This window comes from Necator americanus, chromosome V, assembly GCF_031761385.1.
Source record: "Necator americanus strain Aroian chromosome V, whole genome shotgun sequence".
NCBI classification, from domain to species: Eukaryota; Metazoa; Nematoda; class Chromadorea; order Rhabditida; family Ancylostomatidae; genus Necator; species Necator americanus.
In genome coordinates, this window is record NC_087375.1 from 28984990 (window position 1) to 29006008 (window position 21019).

At 38.9% G+C, this 21019-nt stretch overlaps 1 protein-coding gene across 1 annotated transcript; it reads right to left on the reverse strand.

Annotated features, from left to right (window-relative positions):
* Nucleotides 1-433: 433 nt before the first annotated feature.
* On the reverse strand, nucleotides 434-20345 carry RB195_015553 (uncharacterized protein; the record flags this gene model as incomplete). The annotated part of the gene is made up of 16 exons (XM_064206312.1): nucleotides 434-666; nucleotides 729-816; nucleotides 2394-2553; nucleotides 2628-2794; nucleotides 2900-3011; nucleotides 5429-5535; nucleotides 5591-5709; nucleotides 5848-5902; nucleotides 7233-7398; nucleotides 7478-7633; nucleotides 10063-10190; nucleotides 11513-11677; nucleotides 13103-13274; nucleotides 14074-14186; nucleotides 14247-14447; nucleotides 20286-20345. The coding sequence occupies 16 exons, from the start codon at nucleotides 20343-20345 to the stop codon at nucleotides 434-436; spliced, it is 2202 nt and encodes a 733-aa protein (XP_064062193.1).
* Between the last annotated feature and the right edge of the window lie 674 nt (nucleotides 20346-21019).

Below are 21019 nucleotides of genomic sequence, written 5' to 3' on the forward strand. Positions count from 1 at the left end.
TAATTTGTCCGCTTCTGTCGTAGCTCCATCCAGGAAAACTTGATTGGAATGATTGTGGGAAGGAAGAAAAAAACAAGAACACGGAAATTTATTCAGAATTAAATTTAATAACCCGACGATATGTATAATGTACAAGCAATGAGATCTTGAAGCGTATCTGGCACACCAATATGGTACAAAGAAATACTTCTCCAGAGAAAAGAAAATCAATAACAATCGATTAAAAACAATTAAAAACACTCATTCTCTGACGCGCAGTGTACGGCGAAAGGAATGCGCAATTGTTCTCTATAGTGAAACCATTTCCCCCGTTAAAAATGGGACCTATTGGTTAGTGATGGGAAATATGTAGTTTTGAATTCCGCTGGGATTTTCTTGTAAGATCGAATACAGTGGGACAATTCTAGGACAGAATAAACCCGGACGACGGAGTTTAGTGATCTTCTTTTCGCGTCCTACCAATCATACGTCTCATTGTAGAACGGAAGTTCTTGTTCAGGCACATATAGATCACCGGATTAAAGCAAGAATGGGCATATCCAAGCCATGATGTTATCAAATACAATTGTAAATGTAGACGAACGTTAATTTCCATGGAAAAACCCGTAGCAATACCACGAATCACGCTCACGCAAAAATACGGTATCCAACAGATCAGGAAAGCAACTGAAACGTGAACATTTTTACGAGTAAAATTTTGAAAAAAAATGAAAAAATCCACGACTAACTAAGAATTGCTGCAACTACTCGTGTAGCACGTGATTCACGACGAATCGCCATTGATTCTCGTCGTTTCCGTCGAATTGCTCGTGTGACCTGAACGTTCATATGTGCTATAACAAATTCCAAGCGGGAAGTAATACAGATTCCTGATTTTTAACCAAAAACATAAATATACAATTCGCCTACGCAGCGCAATCATCAATTACCGTTGATTATCCTATGACTCAGGTACGTAGATGATAATAAAGTAGAAAAAGAGTTGACAAGTTTGGGTAGGCTGGTTCAGTCCAGGAAGACCTTTTCCCAGCGACGTTTCTCGGCGTAACCTTTCTGTACCCATCTTTCCACCCTTCCTTGTTGTATTTTTCGACCTAATCGTTCCTCAATACCACTTCTCATGAATAATCCAAAGCCTTCTAATAAAATGATAATTTGGAAACTTTGCCAGAATCATTTGTGATGATTATTGATTAACTCTACAAAGAGTTTTTAATTGGTTTTATTGTCGAAAATTTGGGAAATCCTGTTCTTTGGAAAATTACATTGAAATGACACTAGTGATGAGCGATAATTGATCATCAAAATAGATTTTGTCCTTTCATTTTTATGGAAACCATTAAAACGCTACCGAGAACTACATATGACTTTCTGATCTTGGCTATCAGACTTCTTGAAAAATTGAAAGAAATCATTAACTCGTGCAGAAAATCACAGATGAATTGATCACCACAAAAATATTAAGAGAGGTATGTGTAGTCTGATTCACCTTAAATGTTGTATCCAAGACTTTTTCCAGGGATTTTTTTAGGTCAACAAATATGTACACATGTTTAGATCTAAAAGTTTCACACAAAAATCCTGAAAATGTCTTCCTTCAGTCCTTGAAATTCAAATATTCTTCTTGAAAAGTGTTGGAGGCATTACCTTTAGCGCCTCGATAGCTCAGTTGGGAGAGCGTTAGACTGAAGATCTAAAGGTCACCAGTTCGATCCTGGTTCGGGGCATTGTTTTGCAGAGGCTGTCTATTTTTTTAAATCTTTACATACACTATACATAATACAATTGCAATACCCTGAGTTCTACTCAATCTACTGCTCTACGACCCTTCTAGGAGATCGAAATTTCTCCAAGGAATTTACACCTTAGTGCACTTCCAAAAAAGCCAGAAAAATGTACAAGTAAATAAAAATCCAGACATTTTCTTTGCTGCAATTTCGATAATTTTGCTCTGCAAAGCTACACAGATATAGAATCATTTGGAAAATGTCAATTGACAATTGTCATAATGTCATGTGTCTTCATTCCTGCTGATCAAAGACGTCTACTGAGAACAGACGAGTCCAGATAGGATTACCTATATTTTTATCGTAAGTCTAGACCAAGAACCATCACGGTTCCTTGCTGGTTGCTTCCTCATCAATAAGTAGTTGCATAATTTGTAATCCTAGGTAAATCGCATTAAGGTATTAGGACGATGGATTTCTATGAATCTGAATGAAGTCTACTAAATAAAGACGCTGTAAATTGTTATCGCAAATCCATCCCATTATCCTATGCATGGGATAAAATAGATTTTTGGAATGTTCCTCCAAATACTCCCTGATTTAAGCAAAAAACGGCCCGTTATCCCGAATGAGAAAAAGACCATCCAGTGCTCGAAAATTCCCTACCTGTGTAGCGATTCTTCGTAATTTCCCTCGACTTATCGATGAAACCTTTTTTTGTGGTGTGCCATTAGATCCGTCTATTGTGATGTCTACAGCAGCCTTACGTCCGCTACCACCAACTTCCATCACAGCATTTCGTAGCGTGGACCAAGCAGATGACCGCCTAAACAATAGAAGCTACTTACGGTAAGGATCAAAGCGTACCATAAAATTTTCTCTTTGAAAAAAAAAACTCACCTTGAATCAATTTCAAACGTCGAATCTGTATTATCCGTAAGGCTACTACCGTAACTGTTCATAGAGATACGCCGAAAAGTGTCACCGCTACTCGCTGAGGTGTAAGAGGAATGGCTACTGTTTGATGGGACCGAACACGGTGATGGGCAGTCGAAAAGTCGAGGTACCTGAACGGGAATCCTTCATCGTTCAGGAAAGGTTCCTCATCTACCCATTTCATAGTCATGATTTTTACCACTATTCTTTATTATCTAATATGAAACTGTACAAACCCTTAATGTTGAATTTTTATTTTCACGAATCCCCGGCGATTGAGGTGGCGTGTTCATTGCCATCATCGCTGGAACTATGAGGAAAGTCGGTGGAGGAAGACATGTGATCGACCTGAAGTAGGAGATTCTAGTAATAATAGAATTTCTGACCAAATTCATCCCATTTTACGTCACTTCAAAACTTTTCAACCCTTTTTTTGTTTAATTTACTGAAGTACACCGATTGTTTTCATGAATAGCCGAATAAACAAATAAGTAAGTAGACAACGACATGTACATTAAAATGGATATAATCAGGACATCCTTTAAGATTAATTAGTTAATGCACATCAAATGATTTAAAATAGCCCTAAACGAAGATTTCAGTCGTTCCCTCATTAATAAATTATCGATCGAAATATTCCTTCTGGAAATACGTTTGTTTGTGGAAAATACAATGCTTTCTACTAGTCCTCTTTCCAGGAACTTATCGAGCGATCCTATTGAACTATGCGTTGGTGTAATCAGCTTATTTCCGTTTTATAGCTGAATCAATCACTTCATCAGTTTATTTATTTATTCGAAAACACCCATACGTGCCGCAGAAAAAAGAAACAAGAAAGAACGGGGTTCATTGAAATTTCACATAAGTTTTACACAGTGAAGTTGGCCCCTTCTAGCAAATTGTGCGTTGGTTTTGACAGGTGATTCTTCTACAACAAAAGGCAAAAAATCCTCAAGCCAGATTCTTTTCCCAACCCAGAAAAACGAACACTTCAGTGCAGGTTGGTACAAATTTCGTGGGCGGGTGGGGGGGACCTCGAACGGAAGGGCTCACTAACTTTATACTCATTTAGTTATGTATTATTTAGTTTATTAGTTAGTTAGTTTAGTTATAGTTATCTAGTTATTGTAATAATATATGGTGCAAAACAAATGTTAATGATAGATTGCATTGATATTCAGCTACGCCGTATTCTTTGTAGAAGTGTCTTGCCTGCGTCTTCTCTCGTTATGCACATAGGTGCGATAGGGAGGAGCCGGACCCTCCTCAGGTGAAGGTGGTCTAGCTCATGGGGTGCAGCTCAAATGATGAGGATCCCTTTGTCAACCGTCCAAAAGTGAAGAAGTCCCTCCTCAAGCGTCCAATAGTGAAGGCTCCGACTATCCCCTACGGGTACGGTTACGCAGTATTTCCATAAGCAATTGTTGAGATTTTTTGCTGCAACTGGAAAGCTGAAGATGATCGAAAACATCTTTTCGACCTCGTGGCGTCGATGAATTGGTACCAGATTTGTCCTGGGAAAGTAAAAATACGCTGAAGATGATCGAAACCATCTCTTCGCCCTCGTGGCGTCGATGAATTGGTACCAGATTTGTCTGGGAAAGTAAAAATACTGATTTGACACATCAGTTCGCCCCCACAAGTCAGTATAGGGCTATACTCGAGTTTAGAAACGTCAAACGCTTCCGAATGAGAGATTAACGCGAACACGCTTCCCCTATGGTCCCTGGAGACTAATTTAATTCGTGCACTTGATCATTTTATCCTTTATTCCCCAGGACGATTGCGTATGAGATCACATGGTCTTCAGCCATTAACACGTGACCGTAAAGTACGTGTATTAGGTCCTAAAGTCCATAAACAGAATGCCCTGGAAGAGGGGCCAATTATCCACAATTACCATCGTGGAGCCATCGTGGAGCTCCCCCCTAATAACCTTACGCAAATACTCATTTGGAATCGCCTATATAATCGTATTTGCACGGCACCGGAGTGCAAAATATGCCCGGATAACAACGAAGGTGATTGCATGAGTTCATGTGTTGTTTATATGATTTCCTGTGTGCAGTGTGGTGACGAATACATAGGAGAAACAACTAGACCACTATGTTTTCGATTCAAAGAACACCTGGACGGCAAAAAGAAATCATGTGACTCCACCGCATTGGGTGGTCACAGGGTGCGGCGTCATAACGGAGAAGATTTTGAAGTTATGATCACGATTTTGGCGCGCGAACCTAGCATTGCGGCGCGCAAGGCTCTGGAGGCTTTTTGGATCCACTCCAAGAGTCCAAATATGAATCGCAAGGAGGAATGCCTCTCCATTACGCAGGAACTCGCGCCTTATTTAAGGCTGATATTTGATTGCGCTAGTCACCTCACATCAGGTATCTAGCAGTGGCAGGACAGTCAGCTGATCCTAAGGTACGACGTTATCTTCTACTATTAGCTATGAGGCCCAACGGTTAACATAGGACTTTCTTTGTTGGGCGGATAAGGTGTTGATCGGTTTAATCACGTTCGATTTCACCCCTTTCAGGCTCTGAAGAAGGCGATATTGCCGAAACATTAGCCACGAATAAAGGATTATAACAACCTCGTGTCCAGCTCTATTAAAGAAAACAATTATCCACATTACTTACTAATTAATTCTAGTAATTAATTAAGTAATTACATTACTTAATTAATTACTAGAAATCTACAGGAAGAAGGACATAGTTTGCATTCACGGAATCAGTAATCCACGAAAAACCTTCGCAACGAACTTTCTCTGTCTGTGATGGGGAGGCACTGCAAGTAACGGTTTTTGACTAGCATCCGTTGATGCAGATTCCTCATGTGAGTCCTCCCTAATCGACGGTTTTGGTGGTGTCTAAAAATCAACAGGGATTCAATATGAAACACAAGGGAAAAGTGCTAACTCATGCCTGTTCAAGGGCTATCACTGTTTCCGCAAAGCTGCTCTCCCTCGATCGACTTTCGGTGGGCGATCCTTCGTCATCGCATACCGTAGGCAAATGTGTGCGTGACGCATATTGGCCAACAGCTGGAAAATTTTGACCTCTGACTCTGCCACCATTGATTGCATTTTTTTCTCCTTATATTTCATTATTTAGCAGCAAAGCTACCGTAATTTAAGTTTTTAAGTCATACTCATAACTCAGTGTTAAGTAGAAACACTCACAGAACTCAAAATCTTGGATTGAACGGCGCCTGCCAGCTCGAACTTCGGAGTAAGCCTGAAATGGATTTGATGAAGTGGAAGTTTAAGAACAGGAGAGGGAAAAACAAAACGAAAAAAGAATTAAATTCATTTCATTGAGACATCTAACGAAAGAAAATTAATTTAAACACTTAAAGAAGCTATTCTTAGTATAAGAACGACAGTCGGAACTAAACTTGAAACTTATTACGGTATCCGAAGAACTCCTGAACTATACGTAAGTTTTTCTCAAGCATTAAATCACAAAGACAGTAAATTTAGCGTTGTTCAGCTGAGCTGACGCGCTGCGTCTGTTACGGAGGTGTTACGGTGGTGTCTACGACGTCTACGAAGCGTCCGTTAATAAACGATACAATTTTGGTGTGCTTATCGGATTCAAAGTACTAGTAGCGTCGCTATGAACGCCGCGTTCGTCCGGTTGAACTCGCAGCGCAGCGCATGAGTAAACAATAATACGAAAATAAGAAGATGAGCAGGGTCATGGAATCACTATTCATTCACAGAAAAACTTCGGGAAAAAAACCCTTGCAGTACGATAAAAGAGAGGAATCAGTACCAGTTAAGGACAAAGGATAAAGGATAAAGTTTCTGGCGTTAATCAATCCGCTTGGGATGCGCCCCCACAGTCGATCCACATTTCAATCTCTATGACTGAAAGCACTCAAAACTAGGGATTAATTAATTTTTTTGGATCTTCCTTTCACCAGAATAGCCGCTGAAGTTATTGAGAATCAATTCTGATCAACTTCAATTCAATGAATTATTGAGAATTTCACAGTCTTCATTATCTTCATGAACACGGATATTAAAGATTCTCCAATATTTTTCCTACGAATACAATGGGGATATACTGATGATTTTGATAAAGGATAAAGGATAAAGTTCCTGGCATTAATCAATCCGCTTGGGATGAGCCCCCACGTTCACTTCAATTCAGAATCGTTTGAGGTTTACGAACGTGTATCTGGCCTATACAATGACTTGAGGTGGCTAGCCGATGTGTCAGGTCAGTGTTTTTATCCTCACAGATAAGTCTGGTACCGACTTATCGGTCTCGCAGGGATGAAGGGCTTGGTGAGCACTACGGCGGATTCGAACCTCCGATCGATCGATCGTGCAGGAAGCGGAACCTCTAACCGCTACACCACACCCGTCCCACCAGTTAAGCATACCGTAAATAAAGACTATATGTTGAACATTGTTTAAAAACGCAAACAAAAAAAATGTAGTGGGATTGAAGAAAAGAACTGTGAACAATTATAAGATGAGAGATTTAGTAAATGCTAGAAAAAAATATAAAATGAAGTAAATTTGTTGGAAAAATGATTTCTAAAAAACTCTCGCACCTTCTGAAAAGCCTGCATAATCGGTACACCGTTCGGACTATCCTGTGTACTCATCCGTCGTCGTTCGATAATCTTCCTCCGTCGTTCCTCACTCAATTTTCGCACTTCTTCTTCGCTTTTCTTCCTAACTGGATCCATATCGGTTTTCATCTCCTCTTCCCGGAGCCTGGAGATAAGGAATTCTACGATTTCTTTTCCCAAAAAATTGAAAGTAGGGGAAAAAAATTAATAAGGTTTACGTTTACTTGTTTTGCTCGTGTTCAGCCCTCATTTGAGCAGCACAGGCTAAACTAATACTGACATCCATTGACGGTGGATCTGGAACTATGGACACCCGTTTTTTAGCGGCCACACATCGATCGTGCGCCAAGGTTTCAGCGCAAATTGTTGGACTTCGCCATCTGAAAATTGTAATTTTAATATTAAACGCATTCGCCCTAACCCTTATATATATATATTTTAAAAGAACTGGTATTGATAGACAGATTTTTAAAAAAACATTTACTCATGATTCTATTGCGATCGTAAAACAGTCACATGCCGTTCGCTGTTTCTCTACTGCGACCAGTTTGTTCAACCGCACCGATGCGACGCGACGCGTCCGCGGATAAGGCGATCATTACGTTCTTGATGCACTTTTTGACCAACGGTAAAGTTCCGCTGAGCTCATCATGGCAAGAAACAATCAGAAGTCGATCAGAGAGTGTGTCAGAAAGGAAACGCGTTCGATGCGAAACTTTCGCGATAGCATGGATGAACCCCTTAGGCGCTGACCTTAGGGTATTTCGTATTAAAATGTGGCGGTAATGAAAATATTTGCAATAAATTTGAAATTAGTACTGTACCGTAACCCAATCAAGGACACAATATTTATTTTATACAAAATTTCGGCATGATTTTTTGGTCTGAATTTTTTGGTAAGATAAAGAGGGCAAAAATCCCAAATGGATTCAAAATGTTCTGTCATCCATTCTCGCTGGGGCAGTACATGGAGTACGACCTGAACTACAGTTCCCCTCCAATATCCTCAATGGGAAACCTATGCCTACAATTTGGGTTCAGCGCCGAACTCAGGGAAAGGCGAACGACCTCCAAGCAGAGAAAAGAGGAAAAAAAGAAAAAAAAAAGAGAAAAAAGTGTGCATTGCCACCGAAGGGTCGTGTTTCTCTTCAAGATGTTCGGAACCGACTTCACATCACAGAACATTATTTATTATTATTATATTGTTTATTATTTTTATTGATACCATGCCATATACCGATGTTTAAACATGAGAACTAGTAAATAACACTTTTTCCTTGACCCAATTATTCTCAGGAAGCTTTGTAAAGTACAGGATCATTTCAAACGTTTTACACTTGTTGCTTTTCCCCTCTCCAAATCCCCGGAGGGCAGTTAACCACAGAGTTTCCATTTATTTGTTCGGATAGATTAAATCCGTTCTTTTCGAGGACGTCGAGCAAACGGAATGGAAGTTGAACTTTACGCATATATCCATGCTTGGTGTTTATGAAATATGTTGTGTGGCTCTTTTAGTTGTTCAAAAATTTTCAAAACCAAGAAGGAGCAATCAGATACAGAAGGTTAAGAGGTAAGGATTTTCCCGATTAAGAACTCTCGTAGCTTAAGTACAGGAGCGGAAGGTAATATTCTTTTCCTTAGGAAAATCCACACGAACTCGGTTTCAATTTGAGTTATGAGCTAATATATTTTATAGAAATGCACAAAAATATCCGAGTTGTTGCGCTTGTAAACGTCTAAAATTTTCATTGTGGTTCACTACGTTCGCTACGAAATTCTGCTAACTCCCCAAGAGTCTTCATATTTACGATGTAATAACGAAAAAAAAACGCAATAACGCCTCCATACATAGTTGTGAGGGTTTCTCAAACGTGTATCCATAACTATATCCATAAATTGGTTGTTCATCAGCAGAGACTAGAAGAAGCAGATCATATTCAAGAAGTGGACAACAGCAATTCAGAGATCTACTGTTCCTTTTACAAAGAAAAGAGTGATTGAAAAATCAGAAGAATTTGTCTGGTGCGTTCCATCTCTCCGTTTCTGTTCCGTTTCTATTCTGTTAACTGGTGAGCTTCCTTGTATACATAATTTTTCTTTATATTTTATTAAATCGTAGTCATTTTAGAAGGTCAGGATTTCAATATATATGTACTCTTCCAACCAGCACAAGTATAAAAAATGCCTATTAAAAACCCATATAAAGACACTTTCAAAAAAACCACTTCATCACAAGTACTGTGGTCCTTCATTGTTAGAATCCAGTTAAGAGGGGATTTCCTTCTCTCAAGAAATACAGTATAAAAAATCTGGATGCTCAGAGTTCTTTTCTAACGCAGATTTTTGGGAAACCTTTAAAACCCTTGAGTTTTGCGCCTAACGCGTAGTGAATTTCAATACCTCAAGCTCTGGGCCTTGAAATGATCTGCGACCGACTTCACTCCTAACAAGCACAAGATTAACGAAGTGAAACCATCTGAGGTGAATTTCATTACTTGGGGAGGGTAGAGTTCCACAATAGTGTAATCAATCCACTTCAAGCGATTTTTGAGTAAACTGACGCCGGAAAAAGCGATGAAACCCATGTATTCGCCCAAAATTCCTGTGGTTCACATATTTATATCACTCGTAGGTGAAAATACACTTTTGGGCCTCCTCATCACCAAGAAATTTGAAAAGTTTTTGTTAGGTACCGCTACTGGAGCATGTTTCCTTTGAAATCTTGCAAAAAGCGCACCTTCATCGCATCATCCATCTTCTATCCTCTTATCTTATCCTCGCCTTCTACGCATCTGCTTATGGATCTCACCGTTGAAGTGGTTTAGCCACGCAGTGGATATCTGGTTGACTCGGTGATCGATCTTTAGATGATCTTCTCGTTGGGCTGCCGCATTGTGACCCTGACTGTGACATTCTTGAGCCACGTCTGGAGCGGACCTGAATAATCACATATCCTCAAAATCTGTCATACAATGTATAACAAAGGAAAAATAATAGAATACAACTGAAAGTATTTGGAAACAATTTCAAAGATAATTAAAAAAGACATTTTGTATATAAAGTGGCAGAATGCGGAATGGCCCTTCCATAACTATCCCACAACTGTCCCACAGTATCTCTCAACGGTCAGTCATCGCAACGGCGGCGTCCTGTCTCGTTTTTCTTGCTACTGTGCTTCTCACTGCCAGAATACCTACTAATCATTCACAGTGCTGGGGTTCATACTGTGATTTTGTCTTTCTCACTTTGCAAATTCGATGTCTTTTGAGTGCGATTGATTTGGATGGTTTGTGGATCAGGAGTAGGAGTGCTTCTCCGCCATTCATAACAATCGGCAGCTCTTCATGCCGACATCATATGGGTGCCGTGTTGATGCGTGACTTAAGTTCTCAAAGGTACTTCACTCATGAATCTGAGTAGTGATGCAGCGATTTTTTTTGAGGTGATGTGTATTCCGATGAGCTATACGGGATAGTAGATTATGGAGAGGGGATTGATTCTGTCCATTTCTTCCCAATTGCCGTAAAAAATGGCCCGGAATATACTGTTTCTGGCGCACTATTTTCTACAAGGAGTTGGACTGGAGCGCGCCAGCCTTGTGCGGCGCCGAATCTTCCGGACCGTTTTTTACGGCAATTAGGAAGAAATGGACGGAATCCCCTCTTCCCTAATCGCCCAGCATAATCTACCTGAAGCCCATAAAACCTCAGATTCGTGGGTGAAAGTGTTTTTTGTTGTTGATGACTGATTTACGTTGCCATTGCTGTTAACGGTAGTTAACCATCTCTTGTAGCATGTAATTGAGGTAAAATCCCGTTAGCCTTTTGGTGTAGTCCATAAGGAATCGGTCGGTCCTGCAGGGACCGATATGTTAAGCGGATGTGGGCTGGAGAGGTAGCCTTAAGGTCCGCAAAGGGGACCCGATGTAGGGGGAGAGGGTGCCCCTGCTTATATGGGTTCGGAGAGACTTGGCGATCGCAATGGTTTAACCCAGCGCAAATCTTTTCTGGATTCGGACAACTGTGACCTGGATCGAGCTGTCGATACCAGTTGCTCCTTTGGAGGCGAATACGGCTATGATGTACAGAGATAACTCGAACGTCTATACTCCACAGTCGCAGCTTTTGAAGGTAGTTAATTTTTATCACATTTTTGCATTTCCTCTCGTCTAAATTTCTTGTTAGGAATGAATGTTGGTTGAATTATTGTTTTCCTTATCACTATCGAACTAAACACCCGGAACAACTATCAAATCGCACCTCTTCGATTATGACCCGCGGTAGTGACTGCTTTTTGTCGGCGTGTTTTTGCGTAGCCTGTCCAAACATATAAAGTTGATGATTCCTGAGCTTCTTGAATATCTTTATGTATAGATATACGACAATGGCACCCGGTAGAAAGAACGAAAGAAATGAGGAGAGCACCTGAAAATAACCGAATGACAGAGATAAACACAAAAAAACTTCCTAAGAAAATAAAGCAAATAACTCAAGTTCAGTATTAGCTATAATTGCCGGCCCACTCATTGTTGCACGATCTCGTAATTCACAGATTTTCCCGCGCTTTCTTAGGTTTCCAAGAACTTTTATAGAACTTATCAAAATCATGGGGCGGGTGTGGTGTAGCGGTTAGAGGTTCCGCTTCCTGCACGATCGATAGGAGGTTCGAATCCTCCCTAGTGCTCACCAAGCCTTTCTTTCCTCCGGGGGTCGATAAATTGGCACCAGACTTGTCTGGGAGGATAAAAGCACTGACTTGACACATCGGCTAGCCACCGCAAGTCATTGTAAAGACCAGATACACGTTCGTAAACCTCAAACGATTCTGAATTGAAGTGAACGTGGGGGCTCATCCCAAGCGGATTGATTAATGCCAGAAACTTTATCCTTTATTCTTTATCAAAATCATCAGTATATCCCCATTGTATTCGTAGGAAAAATATTGGAGAATCTTTAATATCCGTGTTCATGAAGATAATGAAGACTGTGAAATTCTCAATAATTCATTGAATTGAAGTTGATCAGAATTGATTCTCAATAACTTCAGCGGCTATTCTGGTGAAAGGAAGATCCAAAAAAAATTAATTAATCCCTAGTTTTGAGTGCTTTCAGTTATAGAGATTGAAATGTGGATCTACTGTGCCGATAAATGCCCATCTGCAATTATTCACAAAGAAAAGAGGTTTAGAGGCTCACATCGAAAGGGTCGTTCGTTTCGCTTCATCGTTTCACCTCTACCTAGACGATAACAAAGACGATCCGCTTTAGATCACTCTCCCTTAAAGGCATCACCCCACGAATCTGAGGTGGTACGGATTTCAGGTGGAGTATTCGTATGCGGGATCGTAGATTAAGGAGAGGGAGGTGATTTCGTCCATTTCTTCCTAATTGCCGTAGAAAACGGCCCGGAAGATACGGCTTCGAGCGTTCCGGCGCACTATTTTCTACAACGAGTTCGACTGGAGCGCGCCAGCCGTGTGCAAACGTCGCATCTTCCGGGCCGTTTTTACGGCAATTAGCAAGAAATTGACAGAATCACCCACTTCTCTATAATCTACGATCCCGTATTCGAATACTCCACCTGAATCCATACCACCTCAGATTCGTGGGGTGATGCCTTTAAAACTCCTCCGTGCAGGGAAGGCAGATCAATCCAGAGAATATTTTTATAATTATAATCAATTACTACTAACATAAAAGAAAACTAAGAGTCTAAAGAATAAAACAATAAAGTGCAAGGCAAAAAAAAAAGATAGGCAGCGTTCTACTACTTAAGTGGTCCATCCCCGCTGAGAATACTTTGTCACGTTGAGGGATTTCAGAAACGAATTTCTCTCACGATAAACTCACTATGTACTGTGGATTATCGATCCAACATATCGTCTCCGAGTGGAGCTTCTGCTCCATGAACAGCGTTGAGCTAACGGCCAATGCCATCACCCAAATCATCACCACATACGGTAACGTTGATGTGGAAACACAATGTCGTTGATATTCCGTGGGGAACATGATGGCGAAGTACCTGAACATCGACGATGCTTGCAACCGTCCGATAATGTTCAACATGAACATTTTCTAAATTAAAAGGCATAGCTGGTTATATTTTAGAGATCAAATGTCAATGAAGTATGGAAGCAGACAGCTATTGATCGGGTGCAAAAACACAAAATTTTTTTCAAAAATGTAGAAAATTAGATTAGAACTAGAATTAGAAGAATTATCAGAATTGAAAGATATAGAAAATTTTGGAAAAAAAAAACTGGAAATTGAACAGTAAACGTATTTGTACATTTGTTCACTCGCAAATTACAGTGTAGATATTGATCGATTTTATTGGAAATACATAATACATAATAAAAATGCTTAATACTTGAAATAAAAAATAAAAAATGTGATTGTGATATACATATATCGCTGCTCACGGTAAGGAATGCAATTTTTGAAATTTCTACAATTCCTTTTTTTGAAATCTCTATAATTTCATTCTTTAAAAAAAAATGGAAAAAATAGCGAACGATTGGCGTGACGAGTTTACAGTGCTATCGCCATGCACTGAAGGGCAAGAAGATGATGCCAGAAGGCTGTCTAAAGTTCCTTAGTAAAGAACAACACACCTAAGAATCATTGTTGGCAAAAAATAAAGAAATAAGCATATTCGCACACAAATCTGTCATTAATCAAAAAATAAATGCAAGATGAAGAGTTTCATGAATTGTTACATGTTACATTTGTAGGTAAATGGATCACTACTCTACAGATACCACCGTTTAAGTGAACCTAAAAATAAATATATTTGAAAATATTCTCAAAAAAAATCATACCGATCCAAGCTGATCGCCACTAGATGAACAATACTGGCAGTTGTTGAAAAAACCCCTGATACGAGATGGAATTGACACCAAGTATAGCCGAGTGTCCATTCATCATTGTTGAGCTAAATTTAAATCGATAAATCGATCAGCGACAAACAATTCGTAAACTTCTTATGCTCTACCTTATAGTATAACGACAATGGCATAACCACAAGTCCAACCAGGAGATCGCTAACGGCTAAACTCGCTATGAACTTGTTCGTGGTTACTGTTTTCAGTTTCCGATCGATCAATACGGCAAAAATCACCAAACTGTTGCCGAATACGACGACCATAATCAGGAACAGCAATGCGACGTCGCTGACACCCCAGTGCACGCGAGTCTGAAAACGATACGTAGACGTCACTGATCAGAGTAGTGTTAAGAATTGACGAAAAAAATTTTAGACGATTCTATCGATTATTTACTTGTATTGATTCATTATGGTCATTTATTTCAGGATTTTTTAGTTTTTAGTTCTATTTACTAAAGATGCCTTTAAAATTAAAGTGAAATCCATTTTGGAGTGCAATTATTTCATATTATTTGGTCTTTGAAGTGTCTTCACCGCTAAAATTTTTTTTTACAGCAAAAAATTCCAGCAGAATAAATAAACATGAAAGAAAAGGACACGAAGAAGGGGAAACATTTCTTAAAGATGCGCAAGTTATGCTAATTAACTCAATTAACATCGTAAGGAATCAATTAAGTTAATAATTAATTTGACACTAATAGCTCTAGTAAATCACTTTTCGGCGAGATGGTGAACTTGCAGTCATAGGTGTTTTTTCAAGAAGTGATTTCTCAAAATTGGTAAAAATTTGGACAAGAATAGCTTCTTTAGATCAACCTAGGGCTTCCCAGAACAAACAAGATTTTTAGAATTGATTTTTTGAATCAAAGGTTTCCAAAACAAGTTTTAGATTGAACTAATATTTTTACACCACTAAAAATTGATTATATTCCAATTTTTTTTTAATTTTCAATTATTAGTAAGCAAGACCAATTAATTTATTACAATGTAAAACAAGAAGTGGAAGAAAGCAGATAAGTGGAAGGTAAAAAAAGTAGGTACTCAATAGTAAAGAAGTGAAGGACGAGCGCTTAAGTAAGAAAAAAAAAAGAAAAAATTGAATCAATGGGATGATCAATGCTGTTCGAGCAACTGGAAATCTCGATCAATTCGTAGATAAAGAAATTCGTAACAAACGTAAAAATCCAAGCAAAAGTTCAAATTTCGAAATTATGTGTTCTTTTGAAGAAATTATGGATAAAGGCATAGTTTCTGAAGAACGATGATTTACATGATGTTTATTGAGGAATGAAGCATTTAGAGAGCTTTTTAAGCATTGATTGTAAATTTTAAGCCATTACCACAAAAAACGATTATACAGGATTGTTTTTAAAGGTATACCAAACTCGGAAAACCGCGAAAAAAAATCTAATTACACATATTTCATTTATATGTTGCGACGTAAGTGATTTTAGAAAAGCAGAGGTGAATGGTGAGTGCCTTGGATTTTAGCGTGTGCACTTAAAACTTCCCAATTTTCAACTGGTCAGTTTTTGCAGCCCAAAGAAAAAAATTTCAAAATTTTTTTCTGCCGCCTAAACTTTCCTGTACCCTGAATCATTTCGGAGTAAATGCTTTTCAAAAGTACGTTACATCTTCTTTAAATTTTTAGTTCAGCAAACACACGCAATGTTGTTTACGAGGGAATTTTTTCTTTCAAACTTTTCATTACTTCGATGCGCCTTTTTCTTCCCTGTTTTCCTGTTTTTTGCTCCTTGTTGTTGTTGCAAGGAAAAAAAACTCCCAGAAATCTTCCAGGAGCCCGCTTCAGCAGCGATATCAATAGGCGACCAAGAACCTGCTACATAGCTTACTCCACGCATCCGGATGAATCTTCAAATCATTTCGAGTCAGGCGTAGCTCAAACACACGTCACGCGATCCCCATCTCCCCCCGCAAACACTCGTGAGCACCATTTTAAGATTACTCGTATCGCTCGGAGCGCTCCATTACTCAAATAATGAGTCCAGCGCATAGATCATTCTCGTTGATTAAACGAATTCTTTCGTATTCCAAACACTCAAAGCAGTATATAACGTATTTTCTCGTAAATGCAATAAATTCGTCGTCTCGACGACGAAAAATAACTGACACGCGACAGAAAAAAGTGTGACAGACGTGTTTGTTGCGCATTTCTCATCAATACGGAGAATATTGAATAAAGGCAGTCTGAAGACGAAAAAAAAGTGGATATGAGATGACATCGTCAGTAAATGGAGATGTGCGGAGATCCAGGATAAGTCTTGACGCCAAAAAATAGATGCGGTGCCGGTGCTTGTGTCGTATTTATAGCTGTGACTTCGAATATTCGAGAATAAACCCTAGGGGCGTCTTCTGTCGAATGCTCGAGTGAGTATTCGATTTTTCCTTCTCCGTTTCCTCGACTACTCAACTACTCAAATATCCAATTCCCAAATTTTTAAGAGAGTTATGTGACTGATTATATTTGCGTTACGCTATGCACAATCAAAAGAAAGTTTGATATAAACTAAATCTAAACAGAAGCTTGAAAAAAAAATGAATGAGTAAGATGCCAGAGGATGAATTTTCTTTCTGATAAATCAAATTCTATCTAGTAATAAATGTAATACTATTCGTCTCTTGAAATTCTTCTTTTTTAAAGCCAAAAATCAATCTAATACGACTAATACCACCACAAAATTAATACAATTATAACTAATAAGGAATCTAATACCAACAAAAAGTTCTGAAAAAAATACATAGCTGCAGCCATGTTTGTTGTCCTGAAAGTTACCACATGGCTGCCACTGTGACGAGTCACGGCTGATTTGATTAATTTGGCGGTTGGTTTAAAAAAAAATTCGGATTCTAATGACAAGAAACTGTTATCGTCCGCAGTGATTTGCTGGATACCAGGCCTAGTGAGGATTTTTTTCCCGTTTATTCATATCGTATTTCTATCACTGCGATCATTGAAATTTAATTTAATTGTAATTTGAATGCATCCCACAACATTGCAGCTTCATTTTTCCAGTAAGAGCTCGTTACTCTCAAATCCTCAGCACATTCTCATTAGTAGACCAAATTTACGCATTTATAGCGCTGTGGATTTACAAACTCTTTAAAATTGGAGTTCCGTACTACACATCTGCTTCGTGAATTTCTCATTTTCATTACTGTACTCACAAGATCAAAGATCAAGATAAAATCCACCCTGCAGAGGTATTTCTTCTCTGAAATGACCTTTCTAACTTGTTCTATTAATTTATTTAAAGGGCTCCAGCCAATGTGGAAACAAAGAATGAGATTTTTAAGTAGTGAGGATGATGTTTAGCTCACAACTGCGTTGTAAATCCTCGACTTGATGGCTCTAACTCAAAAAGTGCTACGTACGTGAGTTAATCACTCTAAATACATGCATCCACCTTTTTTTTGTGAAATCGAGGATCATAGAAGCTTCTTAGGATCACTGAGCACGTACCTTGCCCTGTAAGCAACGATCAGAGATCTTTAACCTCAAAGGAAATGCGCCCAACTCTCAACGAATGGCGAAGAGATTGTATAAACGTTTTCAGTTTTTCCCATCTAACTGAAGTGCTGAGGAACTATTTCTACATCTGCAACGATCGGAGAAAAAAGAACCACTTCACAGAAATATCCTCTTCAGCAAAGTCAACGAAAAATCCTCGAATAAGCTATACTGTTCTGGAAGGAACTAAATCATTAACACCACCTGTTACAACAGTCTCCAAAATTTAGAGGACAGAATGAGACAACGGTAGAGTCATTGTTTTACGCTTACGTCTGACCCAGTGCACGGTAATGACTTATATACAGTTGTTTTTCTCCTTCCAGAAAAAAAAACTATTCATTTCTTGCTGGACAAACCGAAAAGTTTAGTGGAACCGCCATAAAATTCAGCAAGTCATTGTTCTTGGGCGTTATTTTACCCTCAAAATACTTCTATAAAATTCTCCGAACGTTTTTTATCGCTCTTAAAACTGGTCGGAGATAACATCTCCGAAGAGTAAAGCCAGCAAAATTGTTACTTAGGTTAGCTACATTTTTACGAGACCCTGCGAAGAACTTGTTCCAGTTATTTACAGAAGAAAAGAGCCTGCAGTCGAAAGATACGAAGTGCAAATGTTGACTGAATGAAAGGCAATCCAGAACTATGGTTTCAACTTCTCCTTGCATCATCCAGTGAGAAACATCACTAAAAATTGCAGCCAAGGCTATGAGAACTGGTCTCATCGTTTGGTGAACGGAACAGAAGAAGTCGAGATGAGACGTTAACGAAAATGTGACAGAGAAATGAGAAAGGTCAATAAAAATTGAAGCCAGGACACCTAGCGGTCTGCTCACTTAGCCTAGAACGAAATAAAAAGAACACAGAAAAGAAGAGAGAAGACATGGATAAAATTGTGCTGAAGGAAAAAATGGCTAGGATTTCGCCTAGAATTTTTTATTTTTTCAGTAAAAAAATCTTTCAAACTCCAAAAATTTTACGCTGAATTGGCTCCTCTCGAGGGCAAGGTATGTCTCGAGAAAAGGAACAAAAACAGCCTCATGAGGAAAGTCCTGTAACGCATGGCGGAATTGATTGAGAGTAATAAAATATTTGAATTACAAAATAATAGTGATAATGAAAAAAGAAGAGATTTTTTTCTGATTTGAATTGGAACTGAAGTGTGGGACCTCAATAGTACCCTGAAACGCTGCAACCATCCATGAATTGTGATTGCGTTGATGGGCTCCACGAATAACATAATTTTATGAAATCTTAATCAAGTATTTCTATTCTCAAATTTGTAAAAAAAACGAAGTGCATGGCACCATGTGAAAAATTTGCCGTAGATGGAAATTTTTCCGGAAATTAGTCCGGCTCATTCTGTATGAACTAATGAAACACTACAATTCGCTGGCACGTTTTTCTTAGTCCACCTTTTTCAAACTATAGCTCACACCTAACGTCAAAAATTGTCAAAAGTTGATGAATAAGGGAAAAAGCGTAAGAACTCCGATGCGATCCTCATGAAGACGTACATAACTCTCTTGTGCGGTGACGATTGTTAGATTTTTTCGGCGTCTGCACAGAGATATGCACGATTTCCTTCTTGCCATTTCCGCTAATTTAGAACGATCCAGAACTTTTTCTCATCAATATTCGAAAATCTCGTCTAAAAATTGTTCTTTGTTCTGGAATTACAAAAATAATCCACGCTGCTCCACATCCATTATTCCTTTTAGAACACTAGCGGCTGTGACCAATCGGTCTAATCGCGAAACTATTAAGATCGTTGGTCGACCGGGATGGCGCGGCGCCAATTCTCTGGGGATATCAAGTAAACGCATGGTCATACGATGAGACACGTTTGCGCCGTGGATAACCCGCTTCTTGAAGAGTTATGGGATACGGGGGGAGCGGAGCGCGATCAAAGATCGGTGCACATTTCGCCTTCGAAGCGCCGAACGACAGAGTTGAACCTAATCAGACATTCATAAAACCTATCGATCATTTTTTTTCCAAAAGAATAGCAGATATGACTACGGTAAACGTAAAAATAAAACAATATTTGAAAAAATTCAACCATTATTTCTTGCCCAAAAAATCAATAACTCATCGAATACTTTAATTTTCTACCACTTGCTGGATGTCTTATCCTGAAGCAACGCTGTTAACTTACGCAAAGCTACGGAAGTGTAGCCAGAAGCAGTATTAGTAATTACGTTAGGCCAGGAAGAAGAGAGAAAATCAATATATCGATTACTGGATTTTCTGCCAAATTCAACAAGCTTGCTGTTTAACGTGACATTGTTCCTACACGGATTGGGAAATAGAAAAATAGAAAAAAATGTTCGCAAAAAAATATTTAGAATGTGCAGAAAAACCGTAAAACACTTTCAGAACTCGGCAATCTGGATTTCTACGCTGCGATAATTCTCCACAGTTAACCAAGGTATCGATCGACACCTAGATCATAGAGTGTGTTTGCTTTCCAGAAAAAAAAAATTGAGAAACGAGACGAGGACGAGGTAAAACGTAAAATTAGATCAAGTTTGGTTAAAAAAGAAAATTCAAAAGAAATCTAGAATATCAAAACCTCTCAGAAAAAACATTCAATGATTTTTCCAATCGATACTCACTTGCATTTGCTGCAGCAACTCCGTAGTGGACGCATTCGTCGCATTTTCTTCCCCAGTCATTAGTTAGGGGACGAACGTTCAGAATAACAGAATAGTTCAGTGGATTAAAGCATTGAGCTTGAGAACAAGCTTCAAATCATCTGAAAAATAAACGAATCAATGTTATCGATTGATTCCTGCCTACATGCAAAAATGTTAACGAAACCAAAGCGCCGTTCAACGTTTACGAACTGCAATGTCGATGGAGACATGAAAAATGGGCGTGACTCTCGAGGACAAGTGAGGTGATTACAAAATCCGTGAGAAAATAACAGAAATGGTTAAGTGAAAGGTTAGCGAAGAATTAGAGAAGCAATTTCATAAATAAACGAACGTGGATTGATGAATGACGACGGTACAGTATCCACCGTATCACTCATTCATCAATCCACGTTCGTTCGCAAAGACAACTGGAAAACAGTGAATTTCCCAGAAAATAAGCCCAGTGCTTCTCAAGGAAAAGCCACAAAACACAAGGATCCATGGAACGTACTTAAACTACGGGGAGCAAATCCAGCTTCTCACTTCGCGCCTCGAAATGCTCACTGAATTCATGTATTAACTAAATTTTTAATTTTGCTAATGCCTAGACGCTTTCAAATAATCTAGCCAAATCTTTATCGATCTCAGAAGAAAAAGCTTGAGAATGCGAGAATTTTTCAGAATTAAGAGGGTTAAGCATAAAAGCAACAACT